Source organism: Pogona vitticeps, chromosome 4 (genome assembly GCF_051106095.1).
Source record: "Pogona vitticeps strain Pit_001003342236 chromosome 4, PviZW2.1, whole genome shotgun sequence".
Lineage (NCBI taxonomy): Eukaryota > Metazoa > Chordata > Lepidosauria > Squamata > Agamidae > Pogona > Pogona vitticeps.
In genome coordinates, this window is record NC_135786.1 from 168409030 (window position 1) to 168432593 (window position 23564).

Consider the following 23564-nt stretch of genomic DNA (forward strand, 5'->3'; position numbering starts at 1 on the left):
ATTGAAAGTATTGCCCTAATGCAGCTCTTGGAGTTTTCCTTAGGGTTGAATGTGGCCACCATTTGCTTTTCATGAAACTCAGCCCCGTTTCTTTAGAGAAGATGTTTTGTTGCTATGCTTGCCTCCAGCATAAACAGGTTCCATTGGATATCATCTTGTTTTTCCTTCTTGCTTATCCAAATTGCTCTTATATCTGTGCTGGGCAAAGGAAGCAGCCTGTGTCAGAGTTCACTATATATCTGTTTCCTCTAAAACTTTCTGTATCTCTACTTGTTCCATCACATTTTTTAAAAATGATGGAGTAGTTCCCCGGGAGACTTTGTAACATTACAAAAACACTTGTTTTGATCTCTGTGCAGGAAACATATGTGATGATAACAGCTTTTTGTTTCTTTTTCTTTTTTCTGGTAAATTGATCCTGAAGTATTAGGTGATAAATAGCAGTCATAAAACCTTCCCCAACTCTAAGATATTTCTGTTTATTTTTTTATTTCAGGAGATCTATTAGGTTGCGGGGCAGTTCATTGCTGTTAATGAATTGTTGGCTTTATTCCCAAAGCTGCTCTCCTTAGTGGAAGTAATTCTGTTGTTGATGTAGTTTCCAGAGCTGTCAACTAACGTTGCACAGTTCCCATAGGAAATAATACACCAGGAGTGTCTGCAGACAAAAAATGCAAAGTCCAAAATGAATTCTTCCTATAGGAGCCTAGCAGTCTGGTTCTCTGTGGAATCTTGCTTGTTTACATAATGTTATCTGGCTATGCTTTGGTATGTCATCTGGCAGGCAATTCCATGAAAAGCAGCTGTCCAAGCAAAGGGAATAGGGCTTCTGGTATTAGGGTGTGTGTGGCTATGTGAGTTCTGAAAAGACAGTAACATGACTCAAAATATTATCACCACCCCCATCCCAAGATCTGATGCTCACTATTTATGTCCATCTCCATACGATCAACATGCATTTGTTGAAATGAAAATACTACTGAGAAGGCTATCATGGAAGTTAATACAGTATCTGTCATACTTCTTATCACTAAGTTTGTTATTCAAGCAAGGGCTTTGTGTAATTGGGGAAAAAACCCAAAACAGTTTCCATTTCGCTGGACAAGCATGAATGAACGAATAAACGAATGAATGAAAACGTTTATTTACAAAATAATCAGGAACCAAGGAAGTCCAAGTCGTTAGAAAGTACTATACAGTTTTTTAAACATTTTGTTCCTGAATGTGTGCAACTAAAGGGAGGGGGATATACAGAGACTCATATTCTGGCAGTGTCTCTGTCTGTCCCATTCCATATTTCATGCATTTTGTTCAATGTTGTTCTAAGGGTCAAACAAGAATTCTACATGCATAAGAGTGAACACACTTAGAAGCTTCTGCACATCCCTGCTTTATCATGGATCCTAACACTTCTAATTCACACACCCCTTCAGTTTGGAACCTTTGGGCGTATCAAAATGTTTTTACCTTTCATATGTTCAGGCAACAAAGATTTTGTCTCCAAAAATCTTGGAATGTAAGCAATCACTCTGGTCCATGTCTTCCACTTTTCCATGCATTATAATGCTGTGTTATTTGAAAGGTTCATTCGTGTTCATTCTTGTACGATTTTAAGAGGAAATGTCTCAAAGACAGGGAAAATGCAGCTGAGGTCAAGAAAGCTAAAGAGATAACTGTCCTTTTCATAAAACAATGGGAATATGCAATATCTTTCAGTGGTCCTTACAGCCACAGGCGCAAGATGAGGCACAGATATGTCGTAAATCTGTCATTGCTTAACCAGCACCATAAATGAAAGCAGTTTTGCAAGTATTCATTGGTTCTTCAGCTCCTCCTACACATTTAGTTGCCATAATTTGTCCTGGCACTCATAGCTTATTTTAGCTCTGGCACCAAGGAAGCTAGGGAACAATAACAGGAAACCCTTGCTCTGCACTCTTGAGTTGAACATACATTATGATGTTGGGCACCTGTGGAGAAGGGACAATTTATTTCAGATCAGTCCTTATCAAATGACTATATTACTTTCTGTTGCTGAAGATATCATACAAAAGATGTCAATGTTGTATTTCCTTTATTTTGGGGGGAAAGTATTTTCTGGAGGAAAAAAGGTCCATCAAACTAGAATGTATTATGGAACTAACAAGAATTTTGATTTATGGAATTAACGGTGTTGCTTAAGAGAATTGGTGATACCTGACCAAAATGTAAGACTGATCTCTTATGGGCCTGAAAAATAATTACTTTACTGGTCCCTAATCTGAAGAATTGTTTGGTTTAACTTTTCTTTTGAAATTTCTCTGATTCATTTCTATAAAATTACATTTGCAGTTTCTAACACTGACTTTACAAAGGTGATTGTTGATATATTTTAAGTTGGACAATAATTATTAGGATCATTGCATAATACATTTCATGAGAGAATAATCTTTTTGAGATCAAATGAGGAGTAAAGATGATGGATCTTTCTGCAGTAACTCTTTAACAGTTGTGTTATGTCTGAAACATCTGGTAATAAATGCTGCTAGGATATGACATTAAATATATCACTGGTTCGTTAGAATCAGCAAATTCATATATATGGATTCATATATATGAATTTTTGACTAGCAGAAAGAGATTAGTTGCAAGAGAATCAAATTAAACGTTTAGACAATGGATCAATCACTTCATCTTAGTTCTTCGCTGATCCTTGAAGGGATGACAATACGTACGTATTTATCTTCACCACCATGCCAACGTTGGTGTTTCATGCTGGATACTGCTAGCAAGGGAGTAAGGCATAAACTTGCCTCTTTTCTTTATGTTCACCCTTGGATTGATCTGATTAATCTGTCAGTCAACCTCTAAGCATTCCTTAAGAAAAAATTGCAAATATAGTTTGTCAGGAACAATTAATTTTGATTTATAGATTCATTTATCTTCTAAGTGAAATTATTAAAGCAGTTTCCAACATACATAATTGTTGCCATTTCTTAAATGAAGATAATAGATCAAGATAAGTCTACTGCTGGTTGAAAATGCCTTCAGTTCAGTAATTAATGAAATTAACTTGTTTCCTCTTTCCAGATGAAGCTGACTATGGGAACTTTGGTTCAAACACCTTAACCAGGAAGAAGAAAGCTCTGGTGACCCTTCGGAATGACAACCTTCGCAGACGACCCCATGTTAATATCAGCATGCCTCAGGACTTTAGGCCGGTGTCATCCATCATTGATGTGGACATTCTCCCTGAAACACACAGAAGAGTAAGATTGTATCGACATGGGTGTGAGAAGCCATTAGGATTTTACATTCGTGATGGGACAAGTGTTAGAGTTACTCCTCATGGGCTGGAAAAGGTACCTGGCATTTTCATCTCACGGATGGTCCCTGGTGGTTTAGCTGAGAGTACAGGCTTGCTAGCTGTCAATGATGAAGTCCTTGAAGTGAATGGCATCGAGGTGGCAGGAAAAACCCTAGACCAGGTAACGGACATGATGATTGCCAACAGCCACAATCTCATCATCACTGTCAAGCCAGCAAACCAAAGGAACAATATTATCAGAAGCAGTCGGATGTCTGGGAGTTCTGGCCAGTCTACAGACAGCACTGCGAGCCACCACAGTTTGCCTTCCACTCACGTCTTGCAGAACTTCCATCCTGACGAAATGGAGAGTGATGAGGATGCTGACATTGTAATTGAAGGCTGTCTGGAACCCCAGCCTATTCCAAAATCACACAGCCTGCCCTCTGGTAGCCTTTCTCGACTTAATGGCAACAGTCTTAGCCACAGAATACAAAGGGAGATACTCAATAACAGCTTGGGACGCGAAAGCAATGGCAATATTCACAAAATTCTAAGTTCCTTAAAAACTGATCCTCGGCACAGCTTAGTTATTCCCAAAGGGGGCATTGAAGAAGACGGAACAGTGATAACGCTTTAGTCAGCATTGGAGAAGGCGTGTTGCTAGTCTGGAGTGCCACCTGGAACAAATCTAACCACGTCATTGAAGACAGAGAACCTTCATTCTCATAGACCTTCTGATATGTAAAAAGTCTTACTTTCCGAGAAGGATGGTTTTCACAATTAGACATAAAAGTGTTACCTAACCCATGAAAAAGTGTAAATATGATTTCTGCTGCCAAGGAAAGATTAGGGCGATCTGCTTTTCATATTTTTTTGAAACTCCCCTGGTTGGGTTAGAGAAGTGTCTATTAAATGCCATATTTCCTGCATGTATGGAGATATCCTGAGAGACGTACATGTTAAATGAGTTTTTATTTTGATGATTTAGTAACAAAACACAGTAAACGTGGAATGGGCATTCACAAGTTAGTTTTTGAGAACTATTATTAAACTTTTGAGAAATGATTTTCTGCCATTAGATCTTGCTCCCTGGCTTGTTTACACAGAAAACTGACTGTCTGACTCTATTGCACCTAAATCAGGAAGGGGTTGATTTCCTAAAGGAAAGGGATGCTGCATTTAACATATTTTTCTCTCTCTTGTTTTCTTTTTGGAACAACATTTTGACCAAATAATTTTGTTTTATATATGTATTTTTTAAAGTGGGATGGAGATGGATATTGCTGGCATGATTTTTTTAAAATCAGCACCACCTGCTGGACACTGGTAGTACTGTTTGAATATGCTTTTTCTGTACTGTATATGATATATGTGAGAAACAGGCAGCATGGAAACTGGTGTAATTAATGCACCATTCAAAATGGTGGTGTGTATTTTCTTTTTATTACTAAAATATTTATTAGAAGAAAGTTCCAATTTTAGTAATCATGGTTTCACTGTCTGCTTACAGTAACAGTACTAAGTAAGCAAATAAAGTAGAGTTGCTTAGACACATTATGACTGTGCTCTAATGCTCCATGAGACTTTCATCTAAATTTGTCTTACTATTTAGAATTAACTTGAATCCACAGAGACTTTAATCATGAAAGCTGGTTTTCTATTTTGGTACATATCAACCAACCTCCCAGTCTAGTTTGTTAGACCATGTTTCTGCCTAGAATGTTACACTTCAGCAACACATTCAGGTTAACTAGAAAGACTGTCACAGTGATCATGGTTACTTACAAACTACGTCAATAACAGGCTTTTCCAGAAGAAGGTTTTGCTCCCAAATTTGCTTTTCTGTTCCATAATGGTCCACAAAGTTGTGAAAATGGTTTAATAGAATTTTTTTGAACAAATATGTGACATGTCTAGCAACAAAATATAATTGTTTTACAATGTATTTTTCTACTTTTAGCTTTGTCATTTTCTTTGTTTTTTACTGTGTAGTATTGTGAATTAAAGCATTTCTAAAGGAGTCACATTCTCTGTTTAATTTGTGAAGCAAGCACCATTACACCCTTTTTGGATTTCATTCAAGGCCCAAATGCATGTTTAGTAAGACATGAACTTGGAAGTAATGCATTAATAACATACTTTGTTATGTAAGTTGATTCAAATTGATACAAATCCCACCCACCCCCTAAAATAACTGACAAGTAATTTGTATATTTTATTATTTTGGGAAGTTCTTACATTTTTGTTAGACTTTTTTGTTTTTTGCTAGAAAAATATCCTTCTAGGAAAGATTACCTTTGGGAGGAAAAAAACACCACACATAGTATATTACCAGATGCACCCTAATTATTTCCCAAAGTAATATGTTACTGGAGCATAATTCATTACTCCTGAATTTTGCACCTGTTGGTTGAAATCTAGTAGTAAACCACAACTAGAGTTAACCCACTAAATCACTGGAGATTTGGTGAATTGGTTTCTCTGTAATTTCTACTGATGCAGACAGTGATCAGTGATCTGGACAGGAGAAGAGTGGAATGAGCAAAAGCAGACTTGAAAGGACTATGAGAAATGGCAGTAATTTGAGTTTAAAAGGGCTTAGCCATAGGATTGCCAGGTACAGTGGTGCCCCGCAAGACAGGCGCTCCATTTGACGACGAAATCGCATCACAACGAACTTTTTGCGATCGCAAAATGATGTTCCCTGCTTCGGGAACCAATCATTGCAAAGCGATGATTTTTTAACAGCTGATCGGCGGTTTCAAAATGGCCACCAGGTAAACAAAATGGCCGCCCGCTATGTTTTAGCATAGATTCCTCACTGCACAGGCAGCGAAAATGGCCGCGCTATGATCTTCGCTGGACGGTGAGTTTGAAGCCCCTAGGAACGCATTAATCTGGTTTTATTGCATTTCTATGGGCTTTTTAAAATCGCATCACGACGTTTTCATTCTACAGCGATTTCGCTGGAACGAATTAACGTCGTGATGCAAGTCACCACTGTATCTGGGAAATTGTGGTGCTTTTCCCTCCCCTAGGCAGGAAAATAATTCTTTGGGCAAGCAACATATCATAGGATGATAAAACAAAATAAAGGAAAAGAGATGTGCTTGTTAGATTTTACTGACACACTTTTAGAAGAAAGTATTTCTGAGATTTCCTATCCTAATTGTAGACATCAGAATAAAAAAATATAACCATTTATGACACCCCAAGACACTCTTTGTTGGCAGTCATTTGGTACTCACCAATTCATTCCATCAAGCAAACAGCCAACTTACCCAGGTATGCATCATTTGCAAACAACAAAAGACAGGTGGGGTCTGAAATCATTACACCTTTCTGTTTATTAGCCAGCTGACTGTTGTTGCTAACTGGGGAGGTTGTTTATTATTTGCCATTTCATACAGCCTGTGATTGTGAGCACTGCTATGTTGGACACAATCCCCTTATGTTGGAAACTCATCATCTCCTATGAGACAATTATTTTTCTGCCACTTGCATCAATTAGAACAAACACTTGCCATGTACCCTAGCCCTCTCTCTCCAAACTTCAATGGCAGATCCATCTTCATCTCCACTCTAATTTCTCAGATCTCACAGAGCTATATTTTATTTATTTTTTATTTTTTATTTATTTTATTTATATCCTGCCTATCTAGTCAATTAAGACCACTCTAGGCGGCTATAGAAGCAGGATGATCCCAATTGGCCAATCCATCAGCTTCCAATGGCACTACATGTGGAGGATGGTGCAGTGCAAATTCAGCTAGGGGAGAGAGGCAGCAATAGCAAATTCACTGGTGGAGGGGACTTATTCTCCTATTCTGGTTTTGGACCTACAGCCTGTTTTTCATGCCAAGGAAATCATGGCAGATCCTGTCATAGTTGACTTGCAGATGAGCGTGTGTATTCTGTGCTGTCAAGTTGGAACTGGCTTACAGCAAGACTAATAGGGTTTTCAAGGTGAGATATTTAAAGAGTGGTTTTACTAGTTCTACTCCCCCAGTCAGTTTCCATGCCTGAGCGGGGATTTGAATCCTGTTCTCTATAGTCTATCACTCTGTCCATTACACTACACTGGGATGCCTGCAGATAGGGAAAGACAAATCCAGTTCTTTTTTTAGAGCAAGCTCTACCGCTGTAGCTACACTTGATTTTAAACCCTTCCCTTTATCTGCTTTTATTAAAAAGAAAAGGGAAGTCCTGATCAACAAAAGAAGATGCTAGTCTGCCTCGATCCAATTTCCTTCCAAAGCTGTAGGAGAGCTTTCTAGAAAAAAAAACCTGGTCACCATCTATGGTGATAAAATGTAGAAATTAAATACATGTTTTCCCCCTTTTCATCACTAAACCTATTCAACATAATGGCTACAGACAGTACATTTGGATTAAGGTTCCTCCTTTTCTCCCCACTGCTGCAATGTGCGGGACACAGTTTTAAAGTCCACAGCACAATTTTGCAGGAATGGAAATCGTATCAACAGTAATACTGATAGGCTTCAATTTATATATAATAGTTCTTCATGGTCCCTATGCACCACACACACATGGATGTTGGTGCCTGTGCAGAATGCTCCAGAGCTTGATAGCCTCAAAAAGTATTTCCACACTCAGTGCCCATTGTGCAGGCACCCTCTGACAGCTCCTCCTTGAAGACCTATAATGACAAGCAACAGATAAGGGTGTGTGCATGCTTTTGAGTTGTGATGCTGGAGGAGGCTCTCAAGAGTCCCCTGGACTGCAAGGAGAACAAACCTATCAATTCTAAAGGAAATCAACCCTGAGTGCTTACTGGAAGGACAGATCCTGAAGCTGGGACTCCAATACTTTGGCCATCTCATGAGAAGAGAGAACTCCCTGGAAAAGACCCTGATGTTGGGAAAGTGTGACAGCAAGAGGAGAAGGGGACAACAGAGGACGAGATGGTTGGACAGTGTCATCGAAGCTATCAACATGAATTTGACCCAATTCCGGGAGGCAGTGGAAGACAGGAGGGCCTGGCATGCTCTAGTCCATGGGGTCACGAAGAGTCGGACACGACTAAACGACAACAATAACAGGCAAGGGTGTTTATCTAACAGTTTCATAACATGCAGTGCATTACAGTCTGCAAAAGCTTATTTGTTAGTGTCTGACAGGGGTCTCCAAATTTTTTGAGACTTTCAAGATCTTAGAGGGCCAAAAGAAGAGGAACGTGCACACGCACACATCCGTATCCCTGCATGCGCACAGATGCATGTGCAGACACACACACACCACCCGCGGGCATGAGGTTAAGTGAAAGGGCCTGGTAAAATAGCAAGGTGGGCCAGATGTGGTCTGTGGACCGTAGTCTTCGAAGTGCTTCCAACATTTTTCTTTATCATAGATGGATTTCCTTAGCTGATTTTTTTCTATTATGCGTCCACATATAGTTCATGGGCAGCAAAATATTTGTGAAAATTCATCCTAGTTATTAAGATCCTCAGACTCTTAAACCAGGATCTTCTGAACTCACCAGCTTCTCCATATAATCTCCTGCCCTGCATGATGCTTCTTTCAGGGACAGAGCAAGCTCTCCCGTTGCCAGAGGTGGAAGTGAAACATCTGCCATTACCCTACTCTTCTTGCTGCCTGCCTTTCTTGCACATGGGGCAGGTGGCAAGAAGATGACAGGAGGCGGAAGAGCTCTTTTTGTTCCACTTCAGGTGCTGGGACAGCCCTGGCTGGTACCTCCCACAGCCACCTTGCCTGGGAGGAAGGATGACAGCAATGGAATGAGCCCTGTCTTTTCCTCTCATTTCAGATGGTGTCAAAGCCTCCTCCTCTCCCCAGCGGTGTGGTCTATGTGTTCCCCATTTAAAGCAGCCCTATCCACTTTATGCAGCTGGCACTGCTTTACACAGAGTAGGCAGAGAATGGTACAAGGCCAAAGCAATTTTTAAAAAAACCAAATACTTTCGAGTAGGTCGGGTTTTCCCCAACAGTTCTTTCCTGTCAAGAGAGTTCGGTATCGGAAAGGGTCAGGGTGTCAGCAAGAAAAGAGAAGAGACAAGCCATCCACGAGCCCCGCTTTTGCCAGGCCGGCTTCTCTCTCGGCGACACGACCTTGCAGCGAGCAGAGCGAGCCGCAGCTGGCAGGCCTTCCAAGGTCGGGGGGCGGAGTCTTCCCTCCCACGGGACCCGAGCACGTGCTCCCTTCAAAGCCTTACCCTCGCCGCGCCTCTCGTGATAGAACTTACGACGCTCTCGCGGCGGCGGAACCTTTGGGGTAGTCCCTGCTGGGCTTCCGTAGCGGCGGAAGACCGTTTGGCCGACGGTTGAGAAAGCGTTGAATCAGGTGATAGACGGTTGGTCCCTAGATGGGCGCGAGCGAAAAGTAAGGCGGGAAGGGGGAGATGGATGGGGTTGTGGAGGCGGCTGCCGGTGCCGCCGCCGAAGAGGAGCCGCCGCCCCTTCCTCATCTGAGCTGCGATAGTGGCAACGTCTCGCAGAGTCACAGCAGCGCCTCGGGCATAGGGGACGAAGACGCCGCCGCGGAAGGAGGCGCTTACCAAGGAGACCTTCTGCTGGCCTCTGCGGCGGCCGACTACGCCGCCTACTTGCTGCCTTCGGGCAGCGTCGCCTCAGGCGGGCAGGTGAGTGACGGGGTCCGCCTGCCCAGCCGGGAGGGCGGAGGGACCTTTCAGCGGATGGTTTTCGGGCTAGCCAGGTTCCTTTGGCAGGAGCTGTGGGTGGGGGGGAGAGGGGACCGTGGCCCCCGTCGTCCGTTCCGTAGGTGGGGTTAGGTGCTGCCGAGTCGCTTCACGGAGACGGCGGTCTGTGGCCAAACGCAGCGAGGGAGGAAGTGGAGCGCGTTTGGGGGACTTCCTCTCCAAACGGATAAGTGCCGTGCCTCTCCTTGTAGACATTTTTAAGAGGTTAGCTTGGAAGAGTAAATAATTAAGAGGAAGAAGAACCTGCAGGGCACGGTTTATGTATGGGGATTTGTAAACGTTTCAGAAATCTTTGTACACCAAGACCTACTGCTAATAGGCTTGTAGCGTTCTAAATAGTTTTCACCAGCATCTGTACAGTTTTACTGTATTTTTGTACCTTGGAAAGTGGTTTTAGAGGCCATCCTCTAAACAGAACAGCGGTAAAAGAGTGTCCAGGAATTCAGTGCCCTGGCCTCCTGCTACATAGCTCTGGATGGCTTCAGCATGTCCTATTTGAAGTCACATCATAAACTTTGTCCTCAAATGCTTCTTCAAATTATCTAAGTCTAAGGATTGCTCCACTGATGGAGCCTGTTTTTGCAGGGCCTAACTCTCTTCTCCGAAGTGAATGTTATTACTGTATTCTGCTCGCTCCTGGGTCTGGAACACTAACCATTCCTAACTCAGTAGCTCAGAGCTAGGTTTTTTGGCATTTTCAGAAATTATTTGGTCCAGAAAGTTCACTGAGATGGAGGAGTTTGAAAAGCTAGTCTAATAAGCTGTTTGCAAAGTTCACTGAGTTGGAGTTCATGGCTGCAGAACCTGGGGTCAGAAGTTCAATTCCTCTCTGGGCCACCTTGGAAAAGAAGCAGCCTTTGTAGATTTAGCTTAGCTGTACAGTCGCAGAGAGCCTCCAGAAGAAGTAGATCTGAGTCATTTATATCTAGAAGACCCTGGAAAGGGAATCAATTTAATGGCATATTTAATAGCGATAATAAAAAGATCAGAAATCTATTTGCATTTAGCTGGAAAGAAACCCATCATGCATCTGTAAAGAAGAAAATATGGTTAAGATCAAACATTTGTGCATATTTTGCTAGTGTTTTGTGTTGGCCTGTGTTGTACATAAGGTCTCAGCTGTCTTGGATTCTTTGTGAAAGGGGAAAGATATAAAATAAATAAATGGCAACATTATTTTAAGCAGAATTAAAAACTTTTTTAATATTATGTAACAACAGTAAAGAAATCCGTAATGAACAGAATCCTGTTGGTGATTTTTGGGTAAGTAACTAAAATTGCTTAATTCACCAGAGCAGATTGTTGCTAACTAACAAGGCACCGTCATATTGCATGGCATATACTTGATCGTGCAACAGACATACTCAATCTGTGCCTCACTAGTTAATGGCAACTAAAGATAAGGGGTGTAGTTTATTTAATAACATAAATTCTGTTTTTCCTCTCTATTTTAAATCTGAGGTTGTTTTGATTCTAAACCAGTGCCTGGTGTCAGGAATGGACTGGATGAGAGCAAAGAAGCTAAAACTTTGTGGATGGTGACTGGGTGATATGGGCTGGATGAGAACAAAAGAATTGAAGCAATTAAACATGAAACCATTAAAAATCAGAGCAGATTTGATTTAGAAATCAAAACTAAGAGCCATCAAATTCAGTAGGACTGGGTTTCAAGAAAATGACTGTTGAATGATAACCTTTCCTTCCATATGGTGTTTGATTTATACTCTTTAATTTTATTCCAGTATGTAGCCAGGCTCCAGATATATGTCATGTCATGAATCTTTGTTTTCCTTCTGTCTTCTGTAGTGTAAAAAAAGCAGTGGGATAAACAGTAATATCTTAGGAGCAGGACTTGTTTTTCTTTCCTACACATCTATAGGATACTCTGTACACATGGTTCTGTATTTATCATAAATATATTGTTAGAATTCTGACAGTATTTGTTATTCATTCAAAACTGCCTATGGAGAATAGTCATCTTTTTAAGGCCGCCTAGAGTAGTCCACCACGACTAGATAGGCGGGATATAAATTAAATAAATAATAATAATAATAATCTTCACAATATAAAAGCAGCTTCAGCAGGAGGGTGGTGGTGGTAAAATGCTGTTGTAGTTGTCAGCAATGGGTGATACCACAGTCATGTCACAAGTTCATCTCTTTCTCCTTTGCTGTTTCTCTACTGGTTAAGACAATGGAGGAAAAAATAGTTTTTTGTCAGATTTATTTTGTTCTGTTTTAATCACAGGTCTATTTCTCTACTCCCAGACATCAATGCTACACATTTGCACGACTTTTTTTTTAATTTTTGTTTTGACAGATTGAATCCTTAGAGAAAAGTCTGGAAGATTTGCTAACCAGGGTAGATGAATTTGTTGGTATGCTAGATATGGTAGGTATACTGTTGAAAAGCATGTGATTTAACTTTAATTAACAATAGTTGTCTTTATTTATTTATTTATTTATTTATTTAATTTATATGCCGCCCACTCTACCCAAGGGTCTCTAGGCGGCTTACAACAATTAAAATTCAATACAATAAAATTTAAAATGATTAAAATACAATTAAAATACAATTAAAATTGCCACCATCAAGATCCACAGTTAATGTTATTTCAATTAAAAGCCTTCTGGAACAGGAAGGTTTTGACCTGGCACCGAAATATCATCAGTGTCGGGGCCAGACGAATTTCAGTCGGGAGGGCGTTCCATAGTCTGGGGGCAGCTGCCGAGAAGGCCCTTTGTCTACAAGCCATCCCTCTTACCTCCTTGAGGGATGGCTCTTTCAAAAGGGCCCCCTGGCTAGATCTTAACAGCCGGGTAGGCTCATATGGAAGGAGGCGTTGTGTTGTATGAATTTATTCTAAGAGCACAATTCATATAAATGAATGCCTAAGGTTTTTAGATATGCTCTTGCAGTCAGTGAAATGCCAGAATGTAGGCATCAGATTCTTAGCAGATAGCTAAGAAAAGCTTACATAAGGCTGTAAGTAGAGATGGGCATGAACCAGAAAAATGATGGTTCATGATGCTTCGTAGTTCATAATTGGCCACAAACCAACCAGTTTGGGTTTTGGTTCATACCTGGAGTGGGAGGGTACCTTCTATCCTGCCACTGCCATCACTGCTGCACCAGGCTCCTGGAAAGCCACCCCACTTCTGTTGACAGCAGCACCAATGCAGGACCAGGTAGGGAGGCAACGCAGCCAGCAGGAAGGGCACAGGTGGGCATCCATTTTGCTGAAGCAAAACAAAGCACTGAGCAAAAAAACTTTGGTTCTTCATTTCAACAAAATGGGTTGCACAAGCCAAACCATGAACGAGCCCAGTTCATGTTTTTTCTGGTTCATAGTTCAGTTTGTGCCTATTTCTAGTTGTAAAATATAGCATTACTTGGACAGGATGAAGAAACCTTTGAAGAGTTTCAAAACTCCATTTATAAATCAGGTGAAAAGACTGAACTTTTGTACATTGCAACAAGAAAAAGCAGCTGGCTTTTAGGACTTTAGTTTATATGTTTGTGTGGTAGGCTTTGACAGAATATTCAATTTTGTTGTGGGAGTGTCTCAGAATATCTAGCATCAGTGAGCTAAATATAGCTCACACGTTATTCAAGGTTATAGGTTGTATTCAGGTACTTCACGGGTTCCCAGGTTTTTGTTTTTTTACATCACACCTTACTTTTGATCTTTTGGGGGTAAACATTTAATGTCCTTTATCTCTCTTCTGCCATCTCCCAAAATTTTAAATCCATAATTTAAAACTCAAAATGAAAAAAAGTAAAAAACATTAATGCAATTTAATTTAATTTAAAAATAAACATATTTCTCATCAATAAAAATGTATGTATGGAATTTTTAGTCATGTCAAAATAATGTACCTGATATGCAAATAAGATTAATAGACAAAGGTTTTAGATGGTTAATGCGTATATATTCATAATTATGTAGTAGACATCCATGCAATATACAGTGGTGCCTCGCTTAGCGAGTGCACCGTATAGTGATGTTTCCGTATAGCGATCCCTTTTTTGGGATCGCTATACGGAAACATACCCGATCTTCGCAATGGGGAAAACCCGCATTGCGAAGATCGGGTATTGCGGCGGCCATTTTGGAGCCGCCGAACAGCTGTTCGGCGGCTCCAAAATGGCCGCCGGAAGCCCAGAAATGGCTGCCGGAAGCCGTTTTCACGCCCTGCCCTCACTTAGTGAGGGCGCGAAAATGGCTGCCGGCAAGGGGAATCCTCGCTGAACGGGTAAGTAAGCAAGGTATTGGAACGCATTAAACTAAGTTTAATGCGTTTCAATACCTTTTCCCTACCCGTTTAGCGACGATTCCGCATAGCGAGGGTTAATCCGGAACGGATTAACCTCGCTATGCAGGGCACCACTGTACTGTAGTTGAATGTTTTCATATGTATTCTTCACTAGTATCTTGCCACTGTGAGTGAGGACCTGGTTTCATTCCAGAATGCTGCACATGTTTCTGAGTTCTTTGGAATTCTGTATTAGGCTAACTGACAAAATGAAGTAAAACATTGAGGAATTACAGTTGTTCATGAAAGTTTTTCCTTAAAAATATTTTACTCATGTAATGAACCAGTGAATCTTAGGGATTATTGAACTGGGATTTGGGAAATTCAGATCTGGGACCTTTTGGGGTTATGAAACTCACTGTGGACAAGTCATTCTCTTACCTGTTTTGATTCACTTCAAAACAAAGTGGGCAGGAAAAGAGCCATGGATGCTTCCTGAGCTCAGTAGAAGAGATGAAATATAAATGTAACTAAAAAATGAAAAATAGATCCTCTGAGAAACTGAGCTACTAATGGTGAGGATATACAGCAATAGCAACTTTGGCCACATGGTGCGCTTGGCATACATGTACACTATCCACTTTGCTACAGAGAAGGCCAACATCTCCCCTTTCACTCTATGACAGAACCATCTATTTCTGGAAATAACCTCCGGTAACAGCAGTGGATGGGTGGTGTCTGCGTGTTCCTGCTGCCTGCCTTAACCGCCCCCCTTCATGCCTTTGTTTCCATTTTCTCGTGCTCTCTCTTGAGATATCTGCACACTCCCCTTCTATAGCTTTCCTTCCAACTTCTTAAGTGTCTGAGCCCTCTCTAAGGTGCACATCCCTGAAATTTGGAAATAGTGAGATAATGATCAAGTTTTGGAAATATTAAATTCAGTGCAATGAAAATTGTTTTCCCGGCTTAGTACTATAATATGTGTGCAACTTTATCTGATTTGTTGCTAGATTCGAAGTGATTCCTCTCAAGTTGTCAATGAAAGCGTGCCACATATTCATGCGAAGGCTGTAGAAATGAGGCAGCTATATAAAAAGATAGACAAACTAGAGGTATGTATTTCTACTGTCAATGACCCTGTCTTTTTTATAGAACTAAGATGAATTATCTGTTCTGCTATCTTCCCATAGTTTTTTGGATCCTACACAACCATAAAAGACAACTGTTCCTTGTAAACTATCGAGTCCTAGTGTGAATACAGAACATCATGTCTCAGAGCCTTCCAGTTTAAAGGAAAGTTTCATGTTTACTGCTTCCTTTTTGTGATTATAGGAGTGAATACCTTAAAACATAGGCATGGACATTGATTATTGTAGTTCTAATAAAATTATGAACCATCAATTTCATTTTTTTTAATTGCAGAATACACTTAAAATACACAATTTCCATAATTGAAACATGTACTGTGTGTGACTCATGAGTTGCTTATAATGAAATATACTTTGACTCATTCAAATAGAGGATACATAGAATTCCTTAGCTTTCAGGTATTCTTTGGTATTTTTCTGCTTGAGAGCCTGTATGATGTAGTAGATAGAGTGTCAGACTAGGGCTTGGGAGACCTGGGTTCAATTCTGTTTGGCTGTGGAAAATCAATGAAAGAGTGGCAGTGGTAAACCATTTCCTTAATATCTTGCATACTTCAAACACTTTATAAAAGTGGCTGTAGGTTGGAAGTGACTCTTCAACATCTTCATAAATGACCTGGATGAGGGGATTGAAGGAGCACTCATCACATTTGCTGGTGACACAAAGCTGGGGGGAATTGCTAATACTTTGAAAGATTACTCAGCATTCAGAAGGATCTAGACAGACTTGATCATTGGGCCCTGTCACAATCCCCACATGGCCCCTGCTTGTTTCACCAAACTAAGAGCTCATGCTACGTCTTTCAGCTACCATCAGTTGATTACATCAACATTATTTATTATTAATGATAGATGTCCAGGCCATATGTCGTTTTAAAAGAACCAAATAGAAATTGTTTATTGTTACAGATGTAGATACTTCAGGGAATGTTGTTAACTCTTAACAAACATCCTCCTTCATTCACTCTCAACCACTGCTCTCCCGCCCAAACTCCAAAACACTTTACTCAACTAAAACTCCCTCACTAACCTCCTCCTGCTGAGTCTCTTATATATTGTGACTCTACCCCTCCAGCACTCCCATTGGTCTATGCAGATAGCATATGAATATTCATGACCTGGGCAGATGCCAGAGGCCCTATCCAATAAGATGCACTTCAGTTGTCACAGGGAATAGGGCATCAATTTATTCTCCATTGTGCCTGAGGGTAGGACAAGAACCAGTGGGTGGAAATTTGTCATAGGGAGACCCAACCTGGAAATAAGGAGGAATTTCCTGACGGTGAGAACCATTAAGCAGTGGAACAGCTTGCCTCCCGATGTTGTGGCTGCCCCATCGCTGGAGGTTTTCAAGAAAAGATTGGACAGCCATCTGTCTGAATGCTATGAGTCTCCTGCCTTGAGCAAGGGGTTTGACTAGAAGACCTCCGAGGTCACTTCCAACCCTACAACAATTCTATGATTCTGTGACTTCATAGCATATGACATTTTTCTGCTTGCACATGATGTTGCTAATATATTATCTGTCTTGTTATTTTTCAAACAGGCTTTTGTAAAAATGGTTGGAAATAGTGTGGCTGGGATGGAGGAACAAATCTCAAAGGCAGAATCAGACCTTGGAACTTTTCCAAATACTTTAAAAAAATTTTTACACACAATCAATGTACCATCTTTTCTTAATGTAAGTAGTACCATGGAATGGAAATCTGCTTTATTATGTTTGAAGTATTTTTTATTAAGAATAAAAAGACTTTTGGTCACTTTGCACATATCTGAACATCTGTACATTTAGAGGACAGGCTCCTTGATTGTGTTTGCACATCTGAGATAGGAACTTGGGAGGATAGATTTCTCCCAGTATTGAGTCTGGAAGTCAGCAAAGTGAAGGATTGTGTGCATGTAGAATTTAGAGATTTTAAATGAAGGCTTAAAACATAGTGTGACCTAGTGGTTTTTCTTGTATTCTTACATTCCTGATGGACACCTGCTTATATAACTGATTGCTCATTCCAGGGATCTTTTTTTCTCGTACTTGAGTAAAAAATTGAAACAGTTGAGTTTGAAAATCTGTACACACCAATTGAATAGTACTTTTTTTAAAACCAAGAACATTGTGTATTGAAACCTGCAATATTGGCTATCCATCCTGTCTCTTCTCTATAGCCAAGAAGTAAAAGTTGCATATGCAGTTTCCAGGCAGCTAGAGATGTTTCTAGCTGCCATGATAAATTTATATCAAATCTCCAGCTCTATTCTTCCTTGTTTCTTGATTTCTTCTTGGGTCCTACCTGCCTTGTGTTCAGTACTTTTATTCACTCTCTTGCATACCACATCTTTCATGCAGGTCAGTTGTACATGTTGCAGATTTTAGAATCTAACATACTCTGTTGTGTGAAAGTATTTTAACACTGAGATTTTAATTACAGAAATCATCTTCCTCAAGGCAGAGTCAAACACTTTATGAAGCCCCTGCTCTCTTCAAGACTGAAGATTACTTTCCTTGTGTTGGAGGCACACAATATGTATGATTTAGCTGACACTTTCACATCTGAAGAGATATTAAAAGTAAGAGTTATGCTGATGTTTAGGTTGTTGTACTTCTTTGAAAAACCATGGCTTGCTGCCATCCTGCACACCTTTACTTTAGCTTTTGTTTTGCATAGAATATAATGATTTCCAGGCTTTTTAAAGTGTTAACCTACATAATTGGTAGCTAACATTAACAGTAAACCACTTTGAACTTTTGGAAGGAAGCAGGCCTCATTTCACATGATCTGCAGCTGGGACTAGTCTTTTCCCCATTCTCAAATACTACACAGGGAAAGTTTTAGAAGAATAGTCAGGAAACAAAGAAAAGCTTTCTACTAGTGTAGCATTTCCAAGTTAGAAAATAGTATGGAAAATAAGAGGATGGAAGCAAGACATGCAAGAAGAGATTTCTTCTTTGCGCATGCTCCAGACTGAAACCTTCTGTAACAGTCTCTTTGCCTTTCTAAAACAAGACTGGTGAAGGCAGGAAGGAGAAATGGAGCAGTCATTTTTCATATTTCTCTGTGTTTATTTCCTCTTGTCTTCTAGCCAGATATGGCCCACAAAGCTGATGAGGAGCAGAGTATAGAAAAAGTTAGAAATAAGAATGAGTTGATCTGAGAGTTGCCAAACAGTAACATGTATGTTCTTCACTAAGCTCATTTGGGAACTTTGAATAATGACAGCCCACCCATACTTAGAAGCAAATAAGTAGAAAAGCCAGAAGTATATATGATTTTTTTAATTGTAATTATTATTTGTATCTTAATTACTTTTTGCTACTGCTGCTAGTATTAACTTACACACCACAGTAATGTTTTTGAAAGAGTTCTGTGGTGCTTTTAAGTGCAATAAGGACCAAAATTATGCATTCATATCTTTCATGAATGTGTCTAGGATCCCCCCCCCCCTATATTTTGGGAATAAATCCAGTTTGAACAAATGTTCCTTTGTTCTTTGATCTGCTGCAAAGTAAAGGTAAACAGCAATGTGTGTTGTTTGCTGTTAGCATTTTGGGGGCAATTGTCTAGCAAATAAATTTTTTGTATATAATGTTGAATGTATGATAACCAAAGCTCTTATAAATTGAATTTATTAAATGTTTAAGAGTCTTAGCAATTTTTTTATTATGTTAAAATCATAATGTAAATTACTTCCTTTAAGGTAAAACCCTTCAGTTACAAGGAAATATTTTCTTTCATACTGCTGGTTGCTCCACCACTTACCACTAACATTTTCCAAGGTTTACAATCATAGGCCTGTTTCCACCATTTCATTTTGCAGAGGGCAAAGAAGGAGCATGTCCCCCTTTTTTTCCTTTTGGTGTGATTATTCAGTCTTTAATATTTTATATTGTCAGCCCCTATCAAATTAGCCCTCCATGTATTTTAGACTATATTTTCCATCATAGCGATGATAATGCTGACTTCTGCTGATGGCATTGTCTTGCAGATTGTTTACCTGTAACCTATATACAGTACTGTGCAGTCTGCTCTCAGCAGCTGAATGCCCATTTTTTCAAATTCAGCTATGCTAAAAACTCAATCCTCCATATCTATTATTTTATTTATATATCACCCATCTAGCCAGAGGTCACTCTGGGCATTTTGCAACAAAACTACTCAGCATCAATGACTCCTGATCCTATTTGTTCTGCTGACATTCATTCATGAATGATATTTATATACTATTCCCACATATAGTCATACTGTTCTGCCATTTTTAGCTAATTGGTGATTTACTTAGAATTTATTATGTCTCTGTAGAGACATTGGCAATATTTTGACTCATTTTTTATCTGTGCTGGTCTTTCTGGTTGTACTTTCAATACTTCATTTTTTCTCACATATTCCAGCTATGTTAGGTGTTTCATTTTATCCTTTTCATTGGTTTTGTCTAATTGTCATTTTACCAGGTTCTTTTACTTTGTTTATCCTTTCTCTAGCTGCTCTTCCCTAGAACTTTTGCCTTGCAAATACTAATCTTTCAGCTACCTTTTGAAGTTTATTTTCAATTCAGTTCGTATCCTATTGGAAGATATCTGTGAAGATTAGTCATCCAGGTGTGGTTATCTGGAAGTTGAGTCATGGCAAGTGGACATCTTGTTAGGTTGAAACATTTCGCTACTCATCCAAGTAATTTCGCTACTCATCCAAGTAGCTTCTTCAGTCTGAGGAGAGTTGGTAGGAGATTCCCTGATAAATCCTCCAGGTTGGTTTCACTCCCCCCCTGAATGAGTTTGTTAGAAGTCCAGGGGATGAAGGATAATCCCACTTCTGCAGTCCTTCTCCACCCATTGTCATGGGTCGTTAACGGTCCTTAACTGTGGTCTTTCTGGTGTGTCTGGCCCTAATCTTTGAGGATGGATGAAAGGGCAGCATGATAAATAGGAGACAGATTGTAACTAAGGCCTCCACCCCTGTTGAGTGAGGGATTTTCTATATGAACATGTATGGCCTCTCTTACCCCTCTTTCAAACCACCTATCTTCTTGGTCCAAAATGAGTACATCTTGGTCATCAAATTAGTGTCATTTGACACTAAGGCAGAGACTTATCCATCCAAAAGACCAGACACCAAAACACAACAGCAATATATTATATGCAGTCCAATGCAAAGAGGAGTGTTCAGAGCTCTATATTGGAGAAACCAAAAAGCCACTAAACAGGAAAATTGTCCAGCACAGGAGGGGCAATGATTCAGGATCACAATCAGCAGTGTTCCTTCACTTGAAGGACAAATAACACACAGTTGCCATGACTCAACTTCGATATCCTATTAGAAAGCCCTTTCCTTGACTGATAAACATATTTGCATATTATCTTACTTTTTTTTAATCTTCACACATTTTAGTATTAGCAATATAGGTAAAGCAGAGTCAATCAGATCACTGTATGAGAGTAAAGCTGAAACAAAGCTCCCTTGCTGAGGTTTTCATATAGTATAAATATGTGATGTGTGTGCTTGGCCCACCCTTCTCCAAATACGGGGTTTTACTTTCTTAATAAGACAGGGCTCTACAACACCTCTGCCTCCAAAGCTTATCTTCCTTCTATGACAATTTTATACCACTGGCATACTCAGAAAGTTTCATCAGGTATTAACAGTCAAGTTGGAAGACCACCTATTTTTTGTATTGCAGCTTTACTCAGCTATCCGACAAGGCAAACTTGAGATTGAGAAAAGAGGTAGAATTTGTCTTTCATCTTTTTTTCCATACCAGCCGTTGCAGTATCAAATCAACAAACTGATTTTGAACAATTGTATCAAGATGCAAAGAAATGGCTACAAAACACTAGTACAAGCCTGTAGAACCAGCTGAAATGGGAGTGGGAGGCGGGAGAGAGACCTTAAGCCAAGCTATTAAATGGCATAATGATAGCTTGCTCAGCAGAAATGTCTACTGCCTTTTAGGAATAAAAATTTAGTTTGCTTGATCACAGCAGGCTGGGCAATACTGCTTTGCCAGACACTGTCATGCTACTGATATAATTTTATACAAAATCAAAAGGCCCAACAGATATATTTGGCTCAGCCAAGTAGTAAAGGTTTTTCCTTAATAGTGGGCAAATCCTACTGCATAACTTCATGCTACATAAACTGGACTGGTGTGCTGGAAATAATTAAAATCAATTTAACGCTTTCTATTCCCTTGTTTCAGCTTCCAATGCTCCCTAAGGGCTTCATTTTTGCCACGGAGCTTTTGGGAGCTTTGGAAGATTATTCAGTATTTAATAATCTTTAAAAGTAAAAAATCACCACCAGAGTTCCTTATCGTGGTGGCAGTGATCTAATGGCAATTTTTGCCTTTAAACCCACCATCATCCAATTCTGAAGTTTATGATCTGGTTTATGCCAGCAGAACTACCTATATGAAAGACTAACAATCCCCTAGGGCTCAATCTAGCATTCTCTCCACTATACCACTTTCATATGGACAGCATAAATTTTATACAGGACCACATTTAAACGTACTGTACAATGTTACCTGAAAGCATGAAGTGATAAAGTACAGGAGGAGTCTGGCATCACTGACTATTCAAACAATAAGAGGGACCAAACACATGTAAGAAGCAACAGTGATGAGACTTACATGAATTCTCCTGCTAACAACCCAGTACAAAATCCTCTGTACACATGTAAATTGGAAACTTTGTTTATTTGAAAGCAAAAGTTCAAGAGCCAAATAGGTAAAATTCACTACCACTAGTATTTGCATGGTTTCAAAAGTTTCACCAAATTTTTCTTCTACTGCAATAAGCTCAACCTTTACTAGATGTCATCTTGCTCTTCCATATCCTATTCCTTGCCAAACCTCAACTAGTACTTAATGAAGAAACACAGGACATTGGTGGAACACTACTACCACACAGCCTCTACTGACTTCCATTCTTGATAGGTCATACCTGTGATACTCAAAACATTCCCTGTGGTGGGAAATAGGCACTTCTATTTATTTGTCCTCCAAATGCACTCATAAATTAAATATGGTGAATCTGCAATTAAAATTTATTGAGCTGCACTAAAAGTAAATTTGCCTTGCCTATTTTATAGTTCACCTTTTCAACAATCAAGGTGTTTCCTGTAACTATCTGCAGCAATTCTTATTTTGTATATGACTCCCATGCCTAGATTTTTATTAAAACAGGACCCAATGTTGTCAATTCATTTTAAATGCCTTTTTACATCCCATTATTTCATAACAATGCTTTTGAAACAGATGGTGGGCAAGATGCTAATCCACATCCTACATATTCTGGCATATGTATATGGTGTTCAGAAGTAAAACAGTCACAGCAATCACTGGTCTCCCATGTTTTGTCGCAAGCTCATCTCTAGTCCATCCCTTGTGCGGGTTATGTATCAACAGTGATATAGACAATCAGTCTATCAACTGCAAATCCTATCAGCATCTCAGCCTTAGGACCGGCATTACTGGCACCCAAGGATGCATGAAAAGAACAGAAACCAAACCGAGAAGCCCTCTTATGGTTTTCTGACATTTATAGAAATTTAACAGCCTGTAATGCAACTGCTTAAATTGCACAAAGTTATTTACATGCAGTTTCACTCAAAACAAAACAATCCCTTGGTATAAGAGAGATCTGTTATTAAGTGGGAAATAATGTATAGTCAGTATATGAAATAAATTATTTTCTTACTTTGCTGACACTCCAATACTGTAGTAAGGTATCCCTACATGTACTGAATATATTGTTGATTTTGCTGAAACATACATTGTCCAGAAGGAAAAAAACAGCAGCAGTAGCAAGACCAGTTGCAATTCTCAGTCTTGTCTTGTTCATAAAGACTACCCACTATCAGTGGAGGCTGGCGACTCCCATATTTGCAAGGGGGGGGATTAATCCCCTTCACATTTTCATCTCAACTGTATAGGAGCTTGTATATGAGCTTTCCATGGTGCTGAACCTATGACTGTGAGACTGTTAAGCACCATGCAGAACTCCTACAGAGTTTGGACTAAAACCTGGTGCCCACCAAACTTATTCTTAGATAAGGCTATCAGTGCTATCATTTCAGCCACTTTAATGACAGCACAAGACCACTCAGCATTGATACAAATACCATGCACGACACATTAAATCTGATGTCAGCTGATAACAGGTTACTGCAAGTTATTATGA

The 23564-nt window shown here is 39.7% G+C and overlaps 2 protein-coding genes and 1 long non-coding RNA gene across 3 annotated transcripts in view; 2 read left to right on the forward strand and 1 right to left on the reverse strand.

Moving 5' to 3' along the window:
- PARD6G (par-6 family cell polarity regulator gamma) overlaps positions 1-5309 on the forward strand; it is a 77341-nt gene extending 72032 nt beyond the window's left edge. Inside the window, exon 3 of the mRNA XM_020781590.3 lies at positions 3070-5309. Coding sequence (XP_020637249.3) covers positions 3070-3926 — 857 coding nt within the window. The 3' untranslated portion in view covers positions 3927-5309. The remainder of the gene's footprint in view (positions 1-3069) is intronic.
- Positions 1124-9621, reverse strand: LOC140706884 (uncharacterized). The gene is made up of 2 exons (XR_012086793.2): positions 9484-9621; positions 1124-3231 (listed from the first exon to the last, which is right to left on the reverse strand). It is a non-coding gene; the product is annotated as an uncharacterized LOC140706884 (long non-coding RNA).
- On the forward strand, positions 9520-19027 carry LOC110072889 (biogenesis of lysosome-related organelles complex 1 subunit 4). The gene is made up of 5 exons (XM_020781591.3): positions 9520-9909; positions 12307-12378; positions 15254-15355; positions 16938-17072; positions 17818-19027. Exons 1-5 carry the CDS (start codon positions 9670-9672, stop codon positions 17917-17919), a joined length of 651 nt encoding a protein of 216 aa, XP_020637250.1. The 5' UTR covers positions 9520-9669; the 3' UTR covers positions 17920-19027.
- The last annotated feature ends 4537 nt before the right edge of the window (positions 19028-23564 follow it).